At 41.8% G+C, this 19,513-nt stretch overlaps 1 protein-coding gene across 1 annotated transcript in view; it reads left to right on the top strand.

The window, feature by feature from the left end:
• LOC128045296 (cytochrome P450 4X1) overlaps positions 1 to 19,513 on the top strand; it is a 50,558-nt gene that overhangs the window by 17,870 nt on the left and 13,175 nt on the right. Inside the window, exons 2-6 of the mRNA XM_052637793.1 lie at positions 4,034 to 4,175; positions 5,377 to 5,421; positions 6,862 to 6,989; positions 11,432 to 11,559; positions 11,643 to 11,797. Of these exons, the coding sequence (XP_052493753.1) occupies positions 4,034 to 4,175; positions 5,377 to 5,421; positions 6,862 to 6,989; positions 11,432 to 11,559; positions 11,643 to 11,797 (598 nt within the window). The remainder of the gene's footprint in view (positions 1 to 4,033; positions 4,176 to 5,376; positions 5,422 to 6,861; positions 6,990 to 11,431; positions 11,560 to 11,642; positions 11,798 to 19,513) is intronic.

Genomic DNA, 19,513 nt, shown 5'->3' with positions numbered 1-19,513 from the left:
CCAGTCAGTGTGGAGGACCTAGTGCTTATGTGGGTGGGTATGTGTGTATCTTTATATGTAATTCAGGGAAAGTCTGTGTAACTAAGTAGTTCTTGGGCTCCATAGTTCAATGAATGTTTGAATCCTTACTACTAGTGGCTGGCTATACAATCTGTGAGAAACACACTCAACCAGCCCAAAACCAAGGGATGGACTCAGAGACACGAAGCACAGTGAAAGCAAGACTTACAATGATAGTCTTGCAAGATCAGGTGTCTGATGGGCAGGCACACCCAGGACAGTTACAGCAAGCACTTATTCCCTGCCTCGCAGATCCCTCCCTGGTTCCTCATTAGGTGAGACTGTGCAACTGAACTGAACTGAACTGAACTGATGCGGTTACAGTCTTCTTGGAATTGCCCAAGTCTCATAGGGTATTCTTTCTTCTCCCTTCCTATCCTAAGTCCACAGTTCTCAACAAGGATTTTTGTTTATCCCTTCCCAGACATCCTGTTAGCTTAGGGACTCTTCAGGTGTAAGCTGTTAGGCAAGACTAGCTTGCCAGTAATTTTCAGGACAAAACTAGCTAGCTCTGAGTGGAAAACTGTTTGTTAATAATTTTCCACCCAAGGCCAGCTACTTGGTTCTGAAAATGGACCACACAAGTTCCATTTCTTACACAATCTAGAAGAGATTACTTAACTTCTCTAAGGCTCAATTTCCTCATCTGCAAAATGGGATTGCAATTGTATCTGCTTTTTAGGGTTCCTGATGTAAAGAGTAAAGAATATAAAGCATAGAAAAGCACTAAATCCCTTCTGGCTTTATTTAATTAACAGTAATCTTTTGAAGTTTTGACAACCTGGTCTTGGTTGCAAAAACTCCTATATATCCTGACTTCTCCTTCACCTCTTCAGAGCAGTCTCTCAGAGCTATCTGAGAGGCTGCATCCTGGGCTTAAGTCCTCAGTTTTGTCCACCATATAAAACATAATTCTCAAATTTCAGGCTGTGCATTTTTTTTTTTTCTGTTGACAGCAGCACCTGGCTCATCATAGTGCTTGGTAACTGTTAGCTATTACTATATCTCAAGGAACTAAGCTCTTTTTTTTTAATATTTCTGAGCATCTTTCCTAAATACATATGATACATAAATTCAAATGTGTTTAGATTTGTGGATGAAGAAATATAAATTCATATATTACAGAATTCACAATAGCTTTCTTTCCTTTTTTTCCAGACAAGAGTTACTAAAAGTGCAACCAGAAAGCTTATGGCTGAGGATGTCCATGACAATTTCAAATATAAAAAAATAATCCTCATATTAAGTTGCAATTTCCACCAGGGCAAAGAACTTGGCTGTTTTATATTTCTCTGCATCTCTATGACCTGGCACATATAACAGGCACTTAATAAATACTTATCTGTTTATTGTTTGCAAATGACTAAATATTTACATTGTTAGGAAACACAATTTGCACTGTCAGTGGACTCTTATCACTGGCTTGATTGTGGGAATGTTAGCAAAATAGAGTCTGCAATATTTCAGGAACTAGATTTCAGGAGTCTCAAATGTTTTCGGGGCCCTAAAGTATCCAGGGAATATTTCATGGGTTAGAGCTACTAGCTGATAACAGGAAACTGGGAGCTGAAGTTTTCCACCTTATCACAATCACACAGCAAATTCTGATTGGTCACATAAGAAAGAACTTGCCAACTTTAAGATTTCTTTACAGGACTTCCCTGGTGGTAGGATGGTTAAGAGTCTACCTGTCAATGCAGGGGACACAATGCAGAGAAAGGACTCAGTCCTAGTCCCTCCTCTAGGATGATCCACATACTGAGGGCTAACTAAGCCTGTGTACCACCACCACTGAAGCCCACACACCCTAGAGCCCCTGCTCTGCAACAAGAGAAGCAACAGCACCATAATGAGAAGCCTGCACACTGCAACGAAGAGTAGCCCCTGCTCTCCACAACTAGAGAAATCTTGGACATAGCCATAAAGACCCAGCACAGCCAAAATCTTAGATAAATACATAAATTTTTAAAAAAATTTTTAAAGATTTCTTTGCAAGTCAGGCCCCTCACAATTGTGCTCAAATGCATAGCTAGGCACATCCAGACACACACAGAGGTTCCTCTCTACCCTCACACTTTATACAACAAGCAGATGTAAATGGATCTTATTGTCAGTGATTTAGAAGTGATTTGGGGGGCTTTGGGGTACAGTAGCTTGAAGCAGGATCCTAGATCCTTGGCCAGGAATCGAATCTGGGTCGTGGTGGTTAGAGTGTTGAATCCTTAACCACTAGACCCTGAGGGCCAGTGGGCTTAAAATGGGACCTCACTGCTTGTCTTCCTTGAAAAAAGAATTCGTCAAAGAACAAAAGATAGTATGGTGGGTAAAGCATTTATTAGAAGCAGAATACATGTGAAAAGAACACATGGGTGGGCTCAGAGAGTCGTGCTTTGGGGGTGACTTAAATTGCTTATATGAGGGGGTGGATTTTCCAGGTTTCCTCTGGCCAATCATCTTGCTTGTTGCTCATATCTGGTCTGATTCAGGGTCCTTCGGATGTGCATGCATATCTTTTAGCCAAGATGGATTCACGTAAGAGTCTCTGCGAGGTTGGCAAGACATGTTATGGATTGGTGCCTCCTCCCTTCCCTGACCCCTGAGGATCTTTTCTGCACATGTGTGGTCTAGAAGATCTTCTTGATTCCAAAAATATGTTGTCATCTTATCTTTTTGTTCCAGCAGAGCTCAGCTCCTCTCTGCCCCTGTCTTTTCTCTGAAATGTCAGCTGGAGACAAGCTCCAGTGGCTCAGCCCAAGGCCCACCTACCTTCCTACCTCAGAAGTGAAGTGGAGTGAAGTCGCTCAGTCATGCCCAACTCTTTGCGACCCCGTGGACAGTAGCCTGCACCAAGCTCCTCTGTCCATGGGATTTTCTAGGCAAGAGTACTGGAGTGGGTTGCCGTTTCCTTCTCCAGGGAATCTTCCCGACCCAGGGATCAAACCCAGGTCTCCCACATTGTAGACAGGCTCTTTACTGTCTGAGCCACCAGGGAAGTAACTATTTAAATGAGCCATAGTAATCTGCTTATCAAGGCAAAAAGTTCATCTCTGATGGCAGTATTTGTACTTTAATGTATAAATGTTGGAAGCTGAGAGTTTTGTTTTTGACCTTACTTCAAGATTTATACCGGAGAGGGCAATGGCAACCCACTCCAGTACTCTTGCCTGGCAAATCCCATGGACTGGTAGGCTGCAGTCCATAGGGTCGCTAAGTCAGACACGACTGAGCAACTTCACTTTCACTTTTCACGTTCATGCATGGAGAAAGAAATGGCCACTCACTCCAGTGTTCTTGCCTGGAGAATCCCAGGGATGCGGGAGCCTGGTGGGCTGCCGTCTGTGGGGTCGCACAGAGTTGGACACGACTGAAGCAACTTAGCAGCAGCAGCAGAAGCAAGATTTACACACCTATATAATTGCACCTTCTACTATTACAAGGGAAAAGAATTGGGCTTTCTTTGCAGATGGAATTGGCAGATTTTTAGAGAGCATTTACTATTAAGTCATGATAAAAAAATCAGTCATCAGTATTTATAGAAACGGAATGGTGAGCTGGATGGTGGGTCATGTTCAATCTACTAATGTTTTTTCCTTCCCACCTAAAAACATTTTTTTCAGCTTCCGGACTCCACTTCTAATCTAAGTGTGTGACGCTGGCAGGTGAGGCAGAGTGCGTGACTCTATTCACTGCACCTTCTCACTTGGGGAAACAGTTCACAATATGTATCATTCAACAGGAACATTGTCTGGTGATACAACATATTATATTGAAAAGATGAATATACTATTTGGTTAGAAAATTATACTCTAGGCTTAGAAATCCCAAGGAAAGTGTGTTCACTCACTTCCAGAAAAAGGGTCAAGCCCCTCTACCTGTGGGACCTCATCCAGGACCTGAGTTCAACTTGTGTCTATAGAGGGGGATGAGTCCAGACTGGCTGACTTCTTTCATTTCTTTCACTTGTTCATTGCAGTTATTTAAAGATGGTAAAATGGAGAACCTTGAGAAGATTGTAGAAAAATACCCTTGTGCCTTTCCTCGCTGGGTTGGGCCCTTTGCGGTATTTTTCTATATCTATGATCCAGACTATGCAAAGACATTTCTGAGCAGAACAGGTAAGAAAAGAGATGAATCTCAGGATCCTAATCCTCCTAGAAGTGATATGACACAACCCACAGGAAGGATTCTAAAGGGATTCTGAAGCAAAGATTGGTATTGGGCCTTTAAGAGACACTGGTGGAAGGGTGGAGAGGTTTCCCACCAATCCTGAAGGGGATTCCCACGTCCCCCTAGTCACTTGTCTTGTTCAGACTTCCCTGGACCATTTTAGGGCAGTGTATCTTGAACCTAGAAGGTTCCATTGGATCTCCAGGGCCTTCCTTTCCTCTCTTGGTTTTGTGACTTCAGCATCAGTAATACTCCCCACCTCAGCCCCTTTCTCGAGTATAAAGTCTTCAAGAGAAATGTTCCCAGGGTAGATTATCTCATACCACAAAATTCAAATGTCCAGTTTTTGCTCTCCCAACTTTGTAACGTTAATGATAGGCTCAGCTTCTTTGTGCTATTACCTCCCTTGTGTGCATGCATGCGCTAAGTCGCTTCAGTCATGTCCGACTCTTTGCAACCCCATGGACTGTAGCCTGCCAGGCTCTTCTGTCCATGGGATTCTCCAGGAAAGAATGCTAGAGTGGGTTGCCATGTTCTTCTCCAGGGGATCTTCCCGACCCAGGGATTGAACCCATGTCTCTTAAGTCTCCTACATTGCCAGGTGTGTTCTTTACCACTAGCACCACCTGGGAAGCCCCATTACCTCCCTTACTCTTAGTAAAACCTTACAAAAGCAGACTTTCCCTGAAAGCCTCCATGTCTCCCAGTCTCACAGCTCTGATTTGTCTCATATTCATCTTGTAAAGGACAAGAGCTGTAAAACACCCTCATGTTAGAGTTCAGGAACCCTTTCAGGGTTCTCCTTCTCCAGGTTCTGCAGGTCTCGGCTCTAATAGTTAATTTGCTTTCCAAAAAAGATGTGATATATTGTCCCAACTCCTGTCCTGGACACTTTGCAACCTTTGGGCGATCTGTTTCTGCTGGAGGAAGTGGAAACAAGGAAAGAATCTGGATTTGTGTACCTGTCTGCCTCCTGGAGCTGCTGTTGTCAGCTTCCTAAGCCAATAAAGCCAAGGGCTGTAGGGAGTGAGCCCCGGGCTCCCTTTTGCTCACTGTTTGTGGTTAGTTTAGGCAAATGAAGAGAACCATCCCCAACTTTGGTGATTTTCCTCTAATGTTGTCTTTTGTTTCTTCTGCTTGACTCTGCAGATCCCAAGTCCAAATTCCTGTATAGGTTCATTATTCCAACTGTTGGTATGTATGTGCAAATGAAGGAGGTGACCCACTCTTTCTTGAAGCCCCATTTGGATAGTAGAGCTTGCCAAGGAAACTCAAATTAGAGTTCAAAAGCATGGAGAATATGGTACATCTATACTAGGAGTTTTCTAGGGGGAAGGTCAAGAGGAAGTCCTAAGGTCAGCACAGTGGAACTTCCTAGGAACCCTCCTTGTCAATTTCTCTGCCAAAGTCTCATTTGCAAGACAGCCTGTCTGTAAATCTGTCCCATCTCTTGTCTTTAAAACTGCAGCCTTACCATCCACATTCTTTATTTTATTCTTTCTTCTCTCTTGTTTTCTTGGATCTTTCCTTTTCTTTCTGGAGTTTCTGTATTTCCATATGCAAATCAGTAAAGTTTTGCTTCAAACTACAGTTTGAAAATATTCCATGCTTAATTACAAATTCCAAGCCTAATTACAAATTAAGCTTTTTAGTTATATAATTGGCCTTTATGTTAGACAAGGAAGGAATTAAATGAAAGAATATAGGTTTTGGATTCAGAACTTCTTGAATTTGAATCCTGCCCTTTCCCTATCCCCACTAACTAGTTGAGTGATCTTGGAGAAGTCATCTAATTTCTCTAAGCCTCTGTTTTCTCATCTTTGAAAATAAAGATGAGAATAACATCTCTGGGCTATTGTGAGGATTGAATGAAACACATATTTTCATTTTAGCCATTTTAGTGTAATAGCTGGCATTGTATCAGCGTTGGAGCATGTATCTATCGAAAGCCTGGCCTGTTATAAGCACTCAATGAATATGGCAATTAGATGTTAATAAACTTTAAGGTTCTTTAAAAGCCAAATCTTTACCTCTCTGGTAACAGAAGATTATGAGTCCTTAGGTTTGATGAGTCTTTTCACTTTGTATCACTTACAGGTGTGAAGCACAGACTAACACTGAAGGAAAGGGTAGCCAAAGACAGACTTAAACCTCTTATCTAGTTGCTTATGAATTTGGTGTTCAGACAGCAGTTTATGGATTGGTTTTGATAGGAGATAAATATTTGTTGTGCCTTTGCTGGGACCAAGCTAGGCGCCTTATGTATATGCCTTCATTTTAATCTGCACAGTGACCCAGTGAAGTACGTATTTATTATCACAGTTTCTCATTGAGAAAAGCAAACTCCAGGGAGGTTACATAACTTAATTACTACCAGGTAGTAACTGGTGATTTCAGGGTTAGCATGCTTATCCAGCTTCAAAACTCAAGGTCTTTCTAACAGTGCTAAATCCATCCCAGGTATAAGCATCAAAACTCACTTCATCCTTAATGTACAAGCACTACTTTGACATTCCACCATGTCACCACTGTCTATGCACCAACAGTAACTCCATGATGTCTGTGTTGCTCACCTGTCCTTCCCCATCTCACCTAATAACATGGCATGTGGTTTTGTGCCTTTAATTTCTCAAGGAAAAGGACTAGTGAATTTGGATGGACCCAAATGGTCTCAGCACCGTCGCCTACTAACTCCTGGATTCCATTTTAATACCTTGAAATCGTTCGTCGAGGTGATGGCTCAATCCGTGAACATCATGCTGGTTAGTAAAGGGATGAAAGTGCTCTGGTGTGTTGCAAAACGCTACAGCGAATGTATCAGATATCTGTTTAGTGGGTAGTGAAAGTCAAATGAGGATGATTTCTAGAAACTAACCAATGTACAAGTACCCACCAAGCAATGAGAGTCCATGTAAGCCTTTGCTATCGTTCTTTGGATGATAAAAAAAGGAGATCTGGTCATCCATCTTAGGTATATTTTGAGATCTTATGGCAGTAAACCAAATACCAAGTGGTAAGACTCAGATGATAAGTGTTGTGGTGACAAGTAAGGAAACTAGAAGCAGCTATAATAGCTTCAGATTCAGAGGAGACTCAAATTTACTATGAAATATGAGCTGGACTTGAATATGTGGATAATATGGATGAGGGCATTTTAGGCACAATGAGTTAGAAGGAGTAAAAGTTTGAAGGTTGGAATAGACTTGCCTGAAGGCCATAAAGGACCTAAAAAGAATGTGTCTACATTGAAGTCGAAGATGTGAGTTTCCTCTTGCAGGTAGTGGAGTATCATTAGGAGCTGACCTGTGCTCGTCCAAAGGGGCAGAAGGATGTTGCAGAATATTCCTGTGGGTGGTCCCTGATTTATAAATGAGTTCTAGTCCAAAATTCCACTTGTACATGGCATATTTTTGATTTTTAAATTGTACACACTTGAAAATAAGACAAGTAATTCATTAATACAGTTTCATTATAACGCTTCAAACACCACAAACAGAGCCAAAGTTGCTGTCCACCTACATCTGCAAACCCATCCCCTTTCCCAAGAGAGAACCACTGTTACTACCTGGTTGGCTGGGTCCTCAGCCAAGCTCACAAAAGCAGATTTAACCTGAAATTGACTGGGATTGTGACTAAAATGTTCATTGTGCTTTCTTAAGGCAGAAACCTAGAAGTACAGGCTAGAGAGGGCATGCTTTCCAAGTCTGGTGCTGTGCAGTTTTATGCACAATTGCAAATCAGCCTATGGTGATATTTGAGTTTATCAACAGTCTGATGAACCATTTCTATTTTCTTGCTTCTCAGTTGCGTATTTTCCCAAGACTCCTCTTACAGCTCCTCCCCTGCTTTGTTGCAAAGTGTCTCTGGAGAGCCTCTTTTGTTCTCATTTCTTCTAGACTCCATTTTTTTGGTATTCCTGTAGGTTTCATTTTATTTTATTTATTTTTATAGAATTTTCATTGAAATATAATTGATTAACAATATTGTATTAGCAAACTCACTTTTTGTACTCGGTAAAACTTACATAATCCTCAGCCATGTCCGACTCTTTGCAGCCCCCTGGACTGTAACCCACCAGGCTTCTCTGTCCATGGACTTTTCCAGGTAAGAATCCTGGAAAGGGTTGCCGTTTCCTACTCCAGTGAATCTTCCCACCCCAGGGATCAAATCCATTTCTCTTGCGTCTCCTGCATTGGCAGATGTATTCTTTACCACTAGTGCCACCTGGGAAGCCGTCAGGATGAAAGCAACTGACTAAACAGTTGACACTTGGGTAAAAGATTTCTTTCAATTTCTTTGCCTTTTTTTCTGTGGCCTCCAAATCCTTAACATCCAGCTGTAGGCATAGGTGCTCAACAAATATAGCTTGATCTAAACTTAAAAGCGTCACTATGAACAAAGCTAGTGGAGGTGATGGAATTCCAGTTGAGCTGTTTCAAATCCTGAAAGATGATATTGTGAAAGTGCTGCACTCAATATGCCAGCAAATTTGGAAAACTCAGCAGTGGCCTCAGGACTGGAAAAGGTCAGTTTTCATTCCAGTCCCAAAGAAAGGCAATGCCAAAGAATGCTCAAACTACTGCACAATTGCACTCATCTCACATGCTAGTAAAGTAATGCTTAAAATTCTCCAAGCCAGACTTCAGCAATATGTGAACCGTGAACTTCCTGATGTTCAAGCTGGTTTGAGAAAAGGCAGAGGAACCAGAGATCAAATGGCCAACATCCGCTGGATCATGGAAAAAGCAAGAGAGTTCCAGAAAAACATCTATTTCTGCTTTATTGACTATGCCAAAGCCTTTGACTGTGTGGATCACAATAAACTGTGGAAAATTCTGAAAGAGATGGAAATACCAGATCTCTTGAGAAACCTGTATGCAGGTCAGGAAGCAACAGTTAGAACTAGACGTGGAACAACAGACTGGTTTCAAATAGGAAAAGGAGTACGTCAAGGCTGTATATTGTCACCCTGCTTATTTAACTTCTATGCAGAGTACATCATGAGAAACGCTGGACTGGAAGAAACACAAGCTGGAATGAAGATTGCTGAGAGAAATATCAATAACCTCAGATATGCAGATGACACCACCCTTATGGCAGAAAGTGAAGAGGAACTAAAAAGCCTCTTGATGAAAGTGAAAGAGGAGAGTGAAAAAGTTGGCTTAAAACTCAACATTCAGAAAATGAAGATCATGGCATCTGGTCCCATCACTTCATGGGAAATAGATGGGGAAACAGTGGAAACAGTGGCTGGCTTTATTTTGGGGGGCTCCAAAATCACTGTAGATGGTGACTGCAGCCATGAAATTAAAAGACGCTTACTCCTTGGAAGGAAAGTTATGACCAACCTAGACAGCATATTCAAAAGCAGAGACATTACTTTGCTGACTAAGGTCCGTCTAGTCAAGGCTATGGTTTTTCCAGTGGTCATGTATGGATGTGAGAGCTGGACTGTGAAGATGGCTGAGCGCCAAAGAATTGATGCTTTTGAACTGTGGTGTTGGAGAAGACTCTTGAGAGTCCCTTGGACTGCAAGGAGATCCAACCAGTCCATTCTGAAGGAGATTAGTCCTGGGTGTTCTTTGGAAGGACTGATGCTGAAGCTGAAACTCCAGTACTTTGGCCACATCATGCAAAGAGTTGACTCATTGGAAAAGACTCTGATGCTGGGAGAGATTGGGGGCAGGAGGAGAAGGGGATGACCGAGGATGTGATGGCTGGATGGCATCACTGACTCGATGGACGTGAGCCTGAGTGAACTCCAGGAGTTGGTGATGGACAGGGAGGCTTGGCGTGCTGTGATTCATGGGGTCGCAAGGAGTCAGACACGACTGAGTGACCAAACTGAACTGAACTGAAACTTAAAACATGTAGATTTATTTGTATTTTTTACACAAAGAATGCTTATTATGATTAATACATTTTCAGCAGGGAACTTTGTCACAGTTTAAGGCACAAAATGTCTTGGGTAGTGGAAGTGGGTCATTTAGGGGAGGAAGTAGAATAGACACAGGCAGTGCTTGGCTGAGAGCCACCTCCCAGCAGCTGCTCCTATTCACTGCTCCTAGTCACTACTTATTTCTTTTCCTGACTTCTAAATCAAAAAAAATTATTTTTAATTCCAAGTTTATGTTTAAGTGTAGCTATAGTGGTTGAGAGTAGTGATAGGTGGGGTATCTAGCAATCTGGGGACTGAAGAAGGAGGAAACCCTGGGGAGAACCCTTGTAATTATGGGTTTGTGTGAGATTATCTGTTTTACTGGAACCCTGATCTGTTCTAAAACAAGAGTTGTGATAATAATTGGAAGGCCAAAAAATGCTTACCTCAGCCATTTACCAGATACCTGGTTTGTTCCATGATTTTTCTCATTTAGTTGGGTGCGTTTTTCCCTTACTCATGCCGAGTAAGCACTTGGCTTATTTATGTGAAAATTAGTAAACAGAAATCTCATTTAAAATGGAGTCAGGAAGCCAGAAGGGGAGCTCTCAAGTCCTACTACTAGAGGTCAACTGCAGATCCAATTGGAAGAAACCTACCTACCTCTGCATGTCCAACAGGAAGAAGGTTACTACTTTACTATCCAGCAAAAGAAAAGAAGAATTTCTCCTTACCTGCAACAGCCCAGTTAATGAGACTATCACAACTTGGACAATGAAAAACCACTGCAATCTAATCTCCCAGTTTCCTTCAATGGACTCTGTTTATAACAGCTCCCCCAAGTCCTCCTTCTCCTCTATAATTGTTCCTGTCCTTTGTTCTCCTGACTTGCCCAGGTGACTCAATGGCAAAGAATCTATCTACAATGCAAGAGATACAGGAGATGTTGGTTTGATCCCTGAAGTCAGGAAGATCCCCTGGAGGAGGAAATGGCAACCCACTCCAGTATTCTTGCCTGGGAAATCTCATGGACAGAGGACCCTGGTGGGCTACAGTCCAAGGGGTCACAAAGAGTTGGACACAACTAAGCACGCATGCACTGTGATTGCATGTCCTGAATTTCAATTCTTTGCTGTGCCTAAATAAACCCATTTTACTGGTGAAATAAGGGGCAGCTATTTCGGGTTAACATTTACTTATATGACCTTTGACCCCTGCTAAGTCAGAATTGTCTCTGTCACATGGTAAGAGAAGCATCAGGGAGGAACTTTCAGATAAAAGCATTTTGATGATGATGATGATGTTGATCTTGACCTCCTGTGCCAGGATAAGTGGGAGAAGATTTGTGGCTCTCAGGATGCACTTCTGGATGTCTATGAGCACATCGACTTGATGACCCTGGACGTACTCATGAAATGTATTTTCAGCTGGGAAACCAACTGCCAAACAGACAGGTCAGTTACAGGAGGGGAAAAAAAAACCTCTTTTGCATTATTTAAGCCATTTATTTACATACTATCTCCACTCCCTCTTCTAGCTCCCATGATTATTATATAAAAGCAACAAGTGAAGGCAGCAATATCCTTATACAACGTGTGTACAATTACTTTTATCACTGTGACCTAATTTTCAAATTAAGCCCTCTGGGCCACCGCTTGCGGGAGATAAACGAGATATTGCATCAGCATACAGGTATTTCTCGAGTTTGGATTGTCCAAGTCCATACACTGTCATAGTTGTATTCTGTCTCTCTAGAGGAACAAGTCTCAGTGTGAAAAGAGAAAGAATTCTTGTTCTTAATGGAGCTTTTATAGGAACACTGCTCAAATGAAATAATTCCTATAGAAGAGTTTGCTACATCCACAGTAATAGTCTTATCTGAATTTTTCTATATAGGTGAAAGTGGAAGTCACTCAGTTGTGTCCGACTCTTTGCCACCTCATGAATTATACAGTACAGGAATTCTCCAGGCCAGAATACTGGAGTGGGTAGCCTTTCCCTTCTCCAGGGGATCTTCCCAACTCAGGGATTGAACCCAGGTCTCCCACATTGCGGGCAGATTCTTTACCAGCTGAGCCACAAGAGAAGCCCTTTCTATGTATTACACCATTTTTATTATATGCAGTTTTTATTAATACAAATATAACATAGCAAGTGGGCACTTAACATTTTATAGCATACCTGGCATGGCTTTTTGCATAGTGATTGTGATGGTAATGACAAGCTAAAAATATTCAGGCAACATAGGAATAAATGGAGGAACAGAGTAAACATGGACATACATTCAAAAAAAGGACCCCCTGGGGGACTGTTCAATGGGTATAAAGTAGTTATGCAAGATGAATAAGTTCTAAAGATCTGCTGTACAACATAGAACCTATAGTGAACAATATTGTGCACTTTAGGTAGATCTTGTTAAGTATTCTAACCCCAATAAAAAAATAAAAGAAAAGAAGCTTCATTCGAAAATAAGTAGTTTTAGCAAAACATAAACAAAAGTTGAAATAATTAAGTTTTTAAGCAATTCAACACTACTTTTCATGAACACCAAAACAGAGAATATTTATCAGGCCATTAACTAATCCTTCCTCAGCTCCACCACTGAGTAGCAGTATGACTTTGGGCAAGTTACTGTTCTGTCTCAGGGTTACCTGTAAAATGAAGATTAAAAAAACATATCTTATTGCTTTGTGATGATGATTAAATATGTTAATATATGTAAAGCACTTAAGACAGTCCCTGGAACTGAATAAATGTTAAATATAAAATACATTTGTTCCAAGAAACTTGCAAGACACACCTACACATGCATACAAATGGAGACACACAAATATAGATATTATAAGAACATACAGATAAGCAGATTAGAAATCATCTAAATACAATGGGCTTTCGGTATAACAGTAGTTATCAAACCTGTTTGTATCATGGCCCACACCAAAAATATTACTATTTAAATATTAGAGGAAACAGGAGTGGATTTGTAGGCATCTACACAGAACTTAGTGAAAACAATTATTCACATTCTCTTGCTATTGCCTAGTTATGATAAAAAAAACAAAGTGCAGAACATTAGGGGGAAATTAAATGTTAAATTTCTTATCTGTCCTTGCTATTCTTTGGAACTCTGCGTTCAGATGCTTATATCTTCCTTTTCTCCTTTGCTTTGCGCTTCTCTTCTTTTCACAGCTATTTGTAAGGCCTCCCCAGACAGCCATTTTGCTTTATTGCATTTCTTTTCCATGGAGATGGTCTTCATCCCTGTCTCCTGTACAATGTCACGAACCTCCATCCATAGTTCATCAGGCACTCTGTCTATCTGATCTAGTCCCTTCAATCTATTTCTCACTTCCACTATATAATCATAAAGAATTTAATTTAGGTCATACTTGAATGGTCTAGTGGTTTTCCCTACTTCCTTCAATCTAAGACTGAATTTGGCAATAAGGAGTTCATGATCTGAGCCACAGTCAGCTCCCAGTCTTGTTTTTGCTGACTGTATAGAGCTTCTCCATCTTTGGCTGCAAAGAATATAATCAACCTGATTTTGGTGTTGACCATCTGGTGATGTCCATGTGTAGAGTCTTCTCTTGTGTTGTTGGAAGAGGGTGTTTGCTATGACCAGTGTGTTCTCTTGGCAAAACTCTATTAGTCTTTGCCCTGCTTCATTCCGTACTCCAAGGCCAAATTTGCCTGTTACTCCAGGTGTTTCTTGACTTCCTACTTTTGCATTCCGGTCCCCTATAATGAAAAAGACACCTTTTGGGGGTGTTAGTTCTAAAAGGTCTTGTAGATCTTCATAGAACCATTCAACTTCAGCTTCTTCAGTGTTACTGGTTGGGACATGGGCTTGGATTACCGTGATATTGAATGGTTTGCCTTGGAGACAAACAGAGATCATTCTGTCGTTTTTGAGATTGCATCCAAGTACTGCATTTCGGACTCTTTTGTTGACTATGATGGCTACTCCATTTCTTCTAAGGGATTCTTGCCCACAGTAGTAGAGATAATGGTCATCTGAGTTAAATTCACCCATTCCAGTCCATTTTAGTTCACTGATTCCTAGAATGTCGACGTTCACCCTTGCCATCTCCTGTTTGACCACTTCCAATTTGCCTTGATTTATGGACCTAACATTCCAGGTTCCTATGCAATATTGCTCTTTGCAGCGTCGGACCTTGCTTCTATCACCAGTCACATCCACAACTGGGTATTGTTTTTGCTTTGGCTCCATCTCTTCATTCTTTCTGGAATTATTTCTCCACTGATCTCCAGTAGCATATTGGGCACTTACCAACCTGGGGAGTTCCTCTTTCAGTGTCCTATCTTTTTGCCTTTTCATACTGTTCATGGGATCTCAAGGCAAGAATACTAAAGTGGTTTGCTATTCCCTTCTCCAGTGGACCACAATTCTGTCAGACCTCTCCACCATGACCTGCCCATCTTGGGTGGCCCCACACGGCGTGGCTTAGTTTCATTGAGTTAGACAAGGCTGTGGTCCATGTGATCAGATAGACTAGTTTTCTGTGAGTATCATTTCAGTGTGTCTGCCCTCTGATGCCCTCTTGCAACACCTACCGTCTTACTTGGGTTTCTCTTACCGTGGACGTGGGGCATCTCTTCACAGCTGCTCCAGCAAAGTGCATCCGCTGCTCCTTATTTTGGACAAGGTCACCCCTCCTGACTTTGAATGTGGAGTAGCTCCTCTCAGCCCTCCTGCGCCCATGTAACCACCGCTCCTTGGACGAGGGGTTGCTCCTCTCGGCCACCACCCCTGACCTCAGACATGGGGTAGTTTCTCTTGGCCGCTCCTGTGCCATCTCAGCCTGGCACTCTTGGTCGCCGCCCCTGACTTTGGGCTTGGGGTAGCTCCTCTCGGCATGCTTCTGCAGAGTCCATCGCAGCCACCATGCCCCATGGAAAACAAATGCAAAAAAGCAAAATGGCTGTCTGGGGAAGCCTTACAAATAGCTGTGAAAAGAAGAGAAGCGAAAAGCAAAGGAGAAAAGGAAAGATATAAGCATCTGAAGCAGTGTTCCAAAGAATACCAAGGAGAGATCAGAAAGCCTTCCTCAGCTATCAATGCAAAGAAATACAGGAAAAAAACAAAATGGGAAAGACTAGAGAGCTCTTGAAAATTAGAGATATCAGGAGAACATTTCATGCAAAGATGGGCTCAATAAAGGACAGAAATGGTATGGACCTAACAGAAGCAGAAGATATTAAGAAGAGGTAGCAAGAATACACAGAACTGTACAAAAAAAAAAAATCTTCACAACCCAGATAATCATGATGGTGTGATCACTCACCTAGAGCCAGACATCCTGGAATGTGAAGTCAAGTGGGCCTTAGGAAGCATCACTATGAACAAAACTAGTGAAGGTGATGGAATTCCAATTGAGCTGTTTCAAATCCTGAAAGATCATATTGTGAAAGTGCTGCACTCAATATGCCAGCAAATTTGGAAGACTCAGCAGTGGCCTCAGGACTGGAAAAGGTCAGTTTTCATGCCAATCCCAAAGAAAAGCAATGCCCAAGAATGCTTAAACTACCACACAGTTGCACTCATCTCACATGCTAGTAAAGTGATGCTTAAAATTCTCCAAGCCAGACTTCAGCAGTACGTGAACTGTGAACTTCCTGATGTTCAAGCTGGTTTTAGAAAAGGCAGAGGAACCAGAGATCAAATGGCCAACATCCGCTGGATCATGGAAAAAGCAAGAGAGTTCCAGAAAAACATCTATTTCTGCTTTATTGACTATGCCAAAGCCTTTGACTATGTGGATCACAATAAACTGTGGAAAATTCTGAAAGAGATGGGAATACCAGACCACCTGACCTGCCTCTTGAGAAATCTGTATGCAGGTCAGGAAGCAACAGTTAGAACTGGACATGGAACAACAGACTGGTTTCAAATAGGAAAAGCGTTACATCAAGGCTGTATGTTGTCACCCTGTTTATTTAACTTATATGCAGAGTACATCACGAGAAACACTGGACTGGAGGAAGCACAAGCTGGAATCAAGATTGCCGGAAAAAATACCAATAACCTCAGATATGCAGATGACACCACCCTTATGGCAGAAAGTGAAGAGGAACTAAAAAGCCTCTTGATGAAAGTGAAAGAGGAGAGTGAAAAAGTTGGCTTAAAGCTCAACATTCAGAAAACTAAGATAATGGCACCCAGTCCCATCCCTTCATGGGAAATAGATGGGGAAACAGTAGAAACAGTGTCAGACTTTATTTTTCTGGGCTCCCAAATCACTGCAGATGGTGCTTGCAGCCATGAAATTAAAAGACGCTTACTCCTTGGAAGGAAAGTTATGACCAACCTAGACAGCATATTCAAAAGCAGAGACATTACTTTGCCAACAAAGGTCCGTCTAGTCAAGGCTATGGTTTTTCCTGTGGTCATGTATGGATGTGAGAGCTGGACTGTGAAGAAAGCTCAGCGCCAAAGAATTGATGCTTTTGAACTGTGGTGTTGGAGAAGACTCTTGAGAGTCCCTTGGACTGCAAGGAGATCCAACCAGTCCATCCTAAAGGAGATCAGTCCTGGGTGTTCTTTGGAAGGACTGATGCTGAAGCTGAAACTCCAGTACTTTGGCCACCTCATGTTGACACATTGGCAAAGACCCTGATGCTGGGAGGGATTGGGGGCAGGAGGAAAAGGGGACGACAGAGGATGAGATGGCTGGATGGCATCACGGACTTGATGGACTTGAGTTTGGGTAAACGCCAAGAGTCAGTGATGGACAGGGAGGCCTGGTGTGCTGTGATTCATGGGGTCACAAAGAGTCAGACACAACTGAGTGACTGAACTGAATTGAACTGAACTGAAATGTTAAGTTGGTTGAAAATAAACACTTTTCAAAAATTTCCATTAGTCAAAATTATTCATATTTTCTTTTACTGCATCTAGTTTTTGAGCGATAGTCAAAAGCCTTCCCCTGTTGTAGAATACCCCAACTGTGGCACTAGTGACATTTGGGGCTAGCTAAATCTTTGTTATGCAGACAGTGAGGAGCTGTCCTGTGCCTTGTAGGATGTTTAGCTGTATCCCTGACATAAACCCGCTTGATGATAGTAGGACTCTTGACAGAGTTGCTTTAATATTTCCAAATGATTATCCAATTGTCCCATCACCATTTATTAAAAAGTCCCATCTTTACCAGTCAGTTTGAGGTAACCACTTTTATCATATTCTAATGTACTTGGACCTGTTTCTTCACTTTCTTTTCTATCCATTGTAGACCAATTTGTGTGCTAAATCACACTGAATCAATTAAAGACTTTGTAGTATTTTTTTAATTAATAAGGCATTTTTCAGGGGGTTTTAGGCTTATAGAAAAATTGAGCAGAAAGCACAGAATTCCCATATATTGCTACTTCTTCACCACCCCCTATATACATACTTTCCCTTATTAACATCTTGTATAAGTATGGTGTATTTCTTATAATGGGTGAGCCATAATGATTTCACATATATATTTATTTATTTTATTTATTTATTTTTGGCTGCACTGAGTCTTCACTGCTGCACATGCACTTTCTCTAGTTGTGGCCAGCAGGGGCTACTCTCTACTTGTGCTTCATCGGCTTCTCATTGCAGTGGCTTCTCTTGTTGAGAAACACGAGGTCTAAGCACATGGGCTTCAGTAGTTGTGGCTGGTGGTCTCCAGAGCACAAGGTCAGTGGTTGTGGCACATGGGCTTAGTTGGCCTCTGGCACGTGGGATTTTTCTGGACCAGTGGTGTCCCCTGTGTTGGAAGGCAGATTCTTAACCACTGGGCCACCAGGGAAGCCCTCTTGAGCCATTATTATTAACTAAAGTCCATAGTTTAGGGTTCACTCTTCATGTGTACACTCTGTCGATTTTGAGAAATATGTAATGATGTGTTTCCACCATTACAGTATCATACAGCATAGTTTCAGTGCCCTTAAAACTCCCCTGTGCTCCACCTACTTAGCCCTCCTTCCTTTGTGCCACACCCCTGGCAACCACTAATTTTTTTTACTGTCTCTATAGTTTGGCCTCTTCCATGTCATTAACTGGAATCATACTATATGTAACCTTTTTAGATTGTTTTTTTTTCACTTAGCAACATGCATTTAAAGTTCTTCCATGTATCTTCATGGCTTGATAGTGCATTTATTTTTATTGTTCAATTCTATTTTATTGTATAAGGGCTTCCCTTGTGGCTCAGCTGGTAAAGAATCCACCTCTAATGTGGGAGACCTGAGTTCGATCCCTGGATTAGGAAGATCCCTGGAGAAGGGAAAGGCTACCCACTCCAGTATTCTGGCCTGGAGAATTCCATGGACTGTGAAGTCCATGGGGTCACAAAGAGTCGGACACGACTGAGTGACTTTCACTTTCACTTATGAGTGTATCACAGTTTACCTATTGAAGGACATCTTAGTTGCTTTCAAAAAGCAAAGTTTTGACAATTTTGAATAAAGCCTCTATAAACATTTGTGCACAAGTTTTTGTATGAACTCAAGTTTTCAGCTCCTTTGGGTAAATAGCAAGGAGGATGATTAGAGATGGCATGGTAAGGATAAGTTTAGTTTTGTAAGAATCCACCAAATTATCCTCCAAAATGTTCCCTTTATTGTAATGTCTTTATTTGGTTTTGATACCCACCAGGGTTCTTGGTCTTCCCCAGTCAATAGAAATTGACTGGAAGCCAGACAAGAAATTCAATCAAGCCTTCGTTGGGGCTCCAGGAGGGAGCAGAAACAAGTGACAAGCTCCCTTGCTTGGTCCCCAAGGCGGGTGGCAGAGATTGTTTCTTACATGGGGCGATGATAGGAGTGTGTCCAGGGGTCTGGCTGGAAGGGTGGTTGAGGTGGTTTGCCCATCCTTTGTGTTGTTGAGTGCAGGGCGCCCTGCGGAACACCCTGCTTTTGCTCCTGACACCCAGTTTTGGCTCCAGGTCCTTTAGAAACAGCAGATGGGTTTTGGTTTTGGCCTGTGTATTTTATATCTTTTGGTCTAGAGTTTGCCCTAACTGCACATGCACACAATAATTTGTAGTCCCATATAGTTTCTTTGTATACTGTAGCTTGAGAAGAGATGTGTCCAGGTACAAGCTTTTTAGCACTGCAGCAAAGGGTCCCAGATTCCAGGCCTGTCTCAGTTTAGGAGTGAGAATAATGGCTGGTCTCATAAAATAAGTCAGGAAGTACTCCCTCTGCTTCTATTTTTCTGGAAGAGATTGCAGAGAATCGGTAGGATTTCTTTCCTAAATGTTTGGTAGAAATCACCAAGGAAATCAACCAGGTCTGGTCCATTCTGGTTTGGAAGGTTATTAATTATTGACTCAAACAGTTTTATAGATAGAGGTCTATTCAGATTAGCTATTTCTCTTTTGACTTTTGGTAGATTGTGTCTTTCAGGAAATT

Source organism: Budorcas taxicolor, chromosome 3 (genome assembly GCF_023091745.1).
Source record: "Budorcas taxicolor isolate Tak-1 chromosome 3, Takin1.1, whole genome shotgun sequence".
In the NCBI taxonomy this organism is placed as follows: domain Eukaryota; kingdom Metazoa; phylum Chordata; class Mammalia; order Artiodactyla; family Bovidae; genus Budorcas; species Budorcas taxicolor.
Note: the sequence above shows the minus strand (reverse complement) of the source record. Positions and strands in the feature narration are given on the sequence as shown.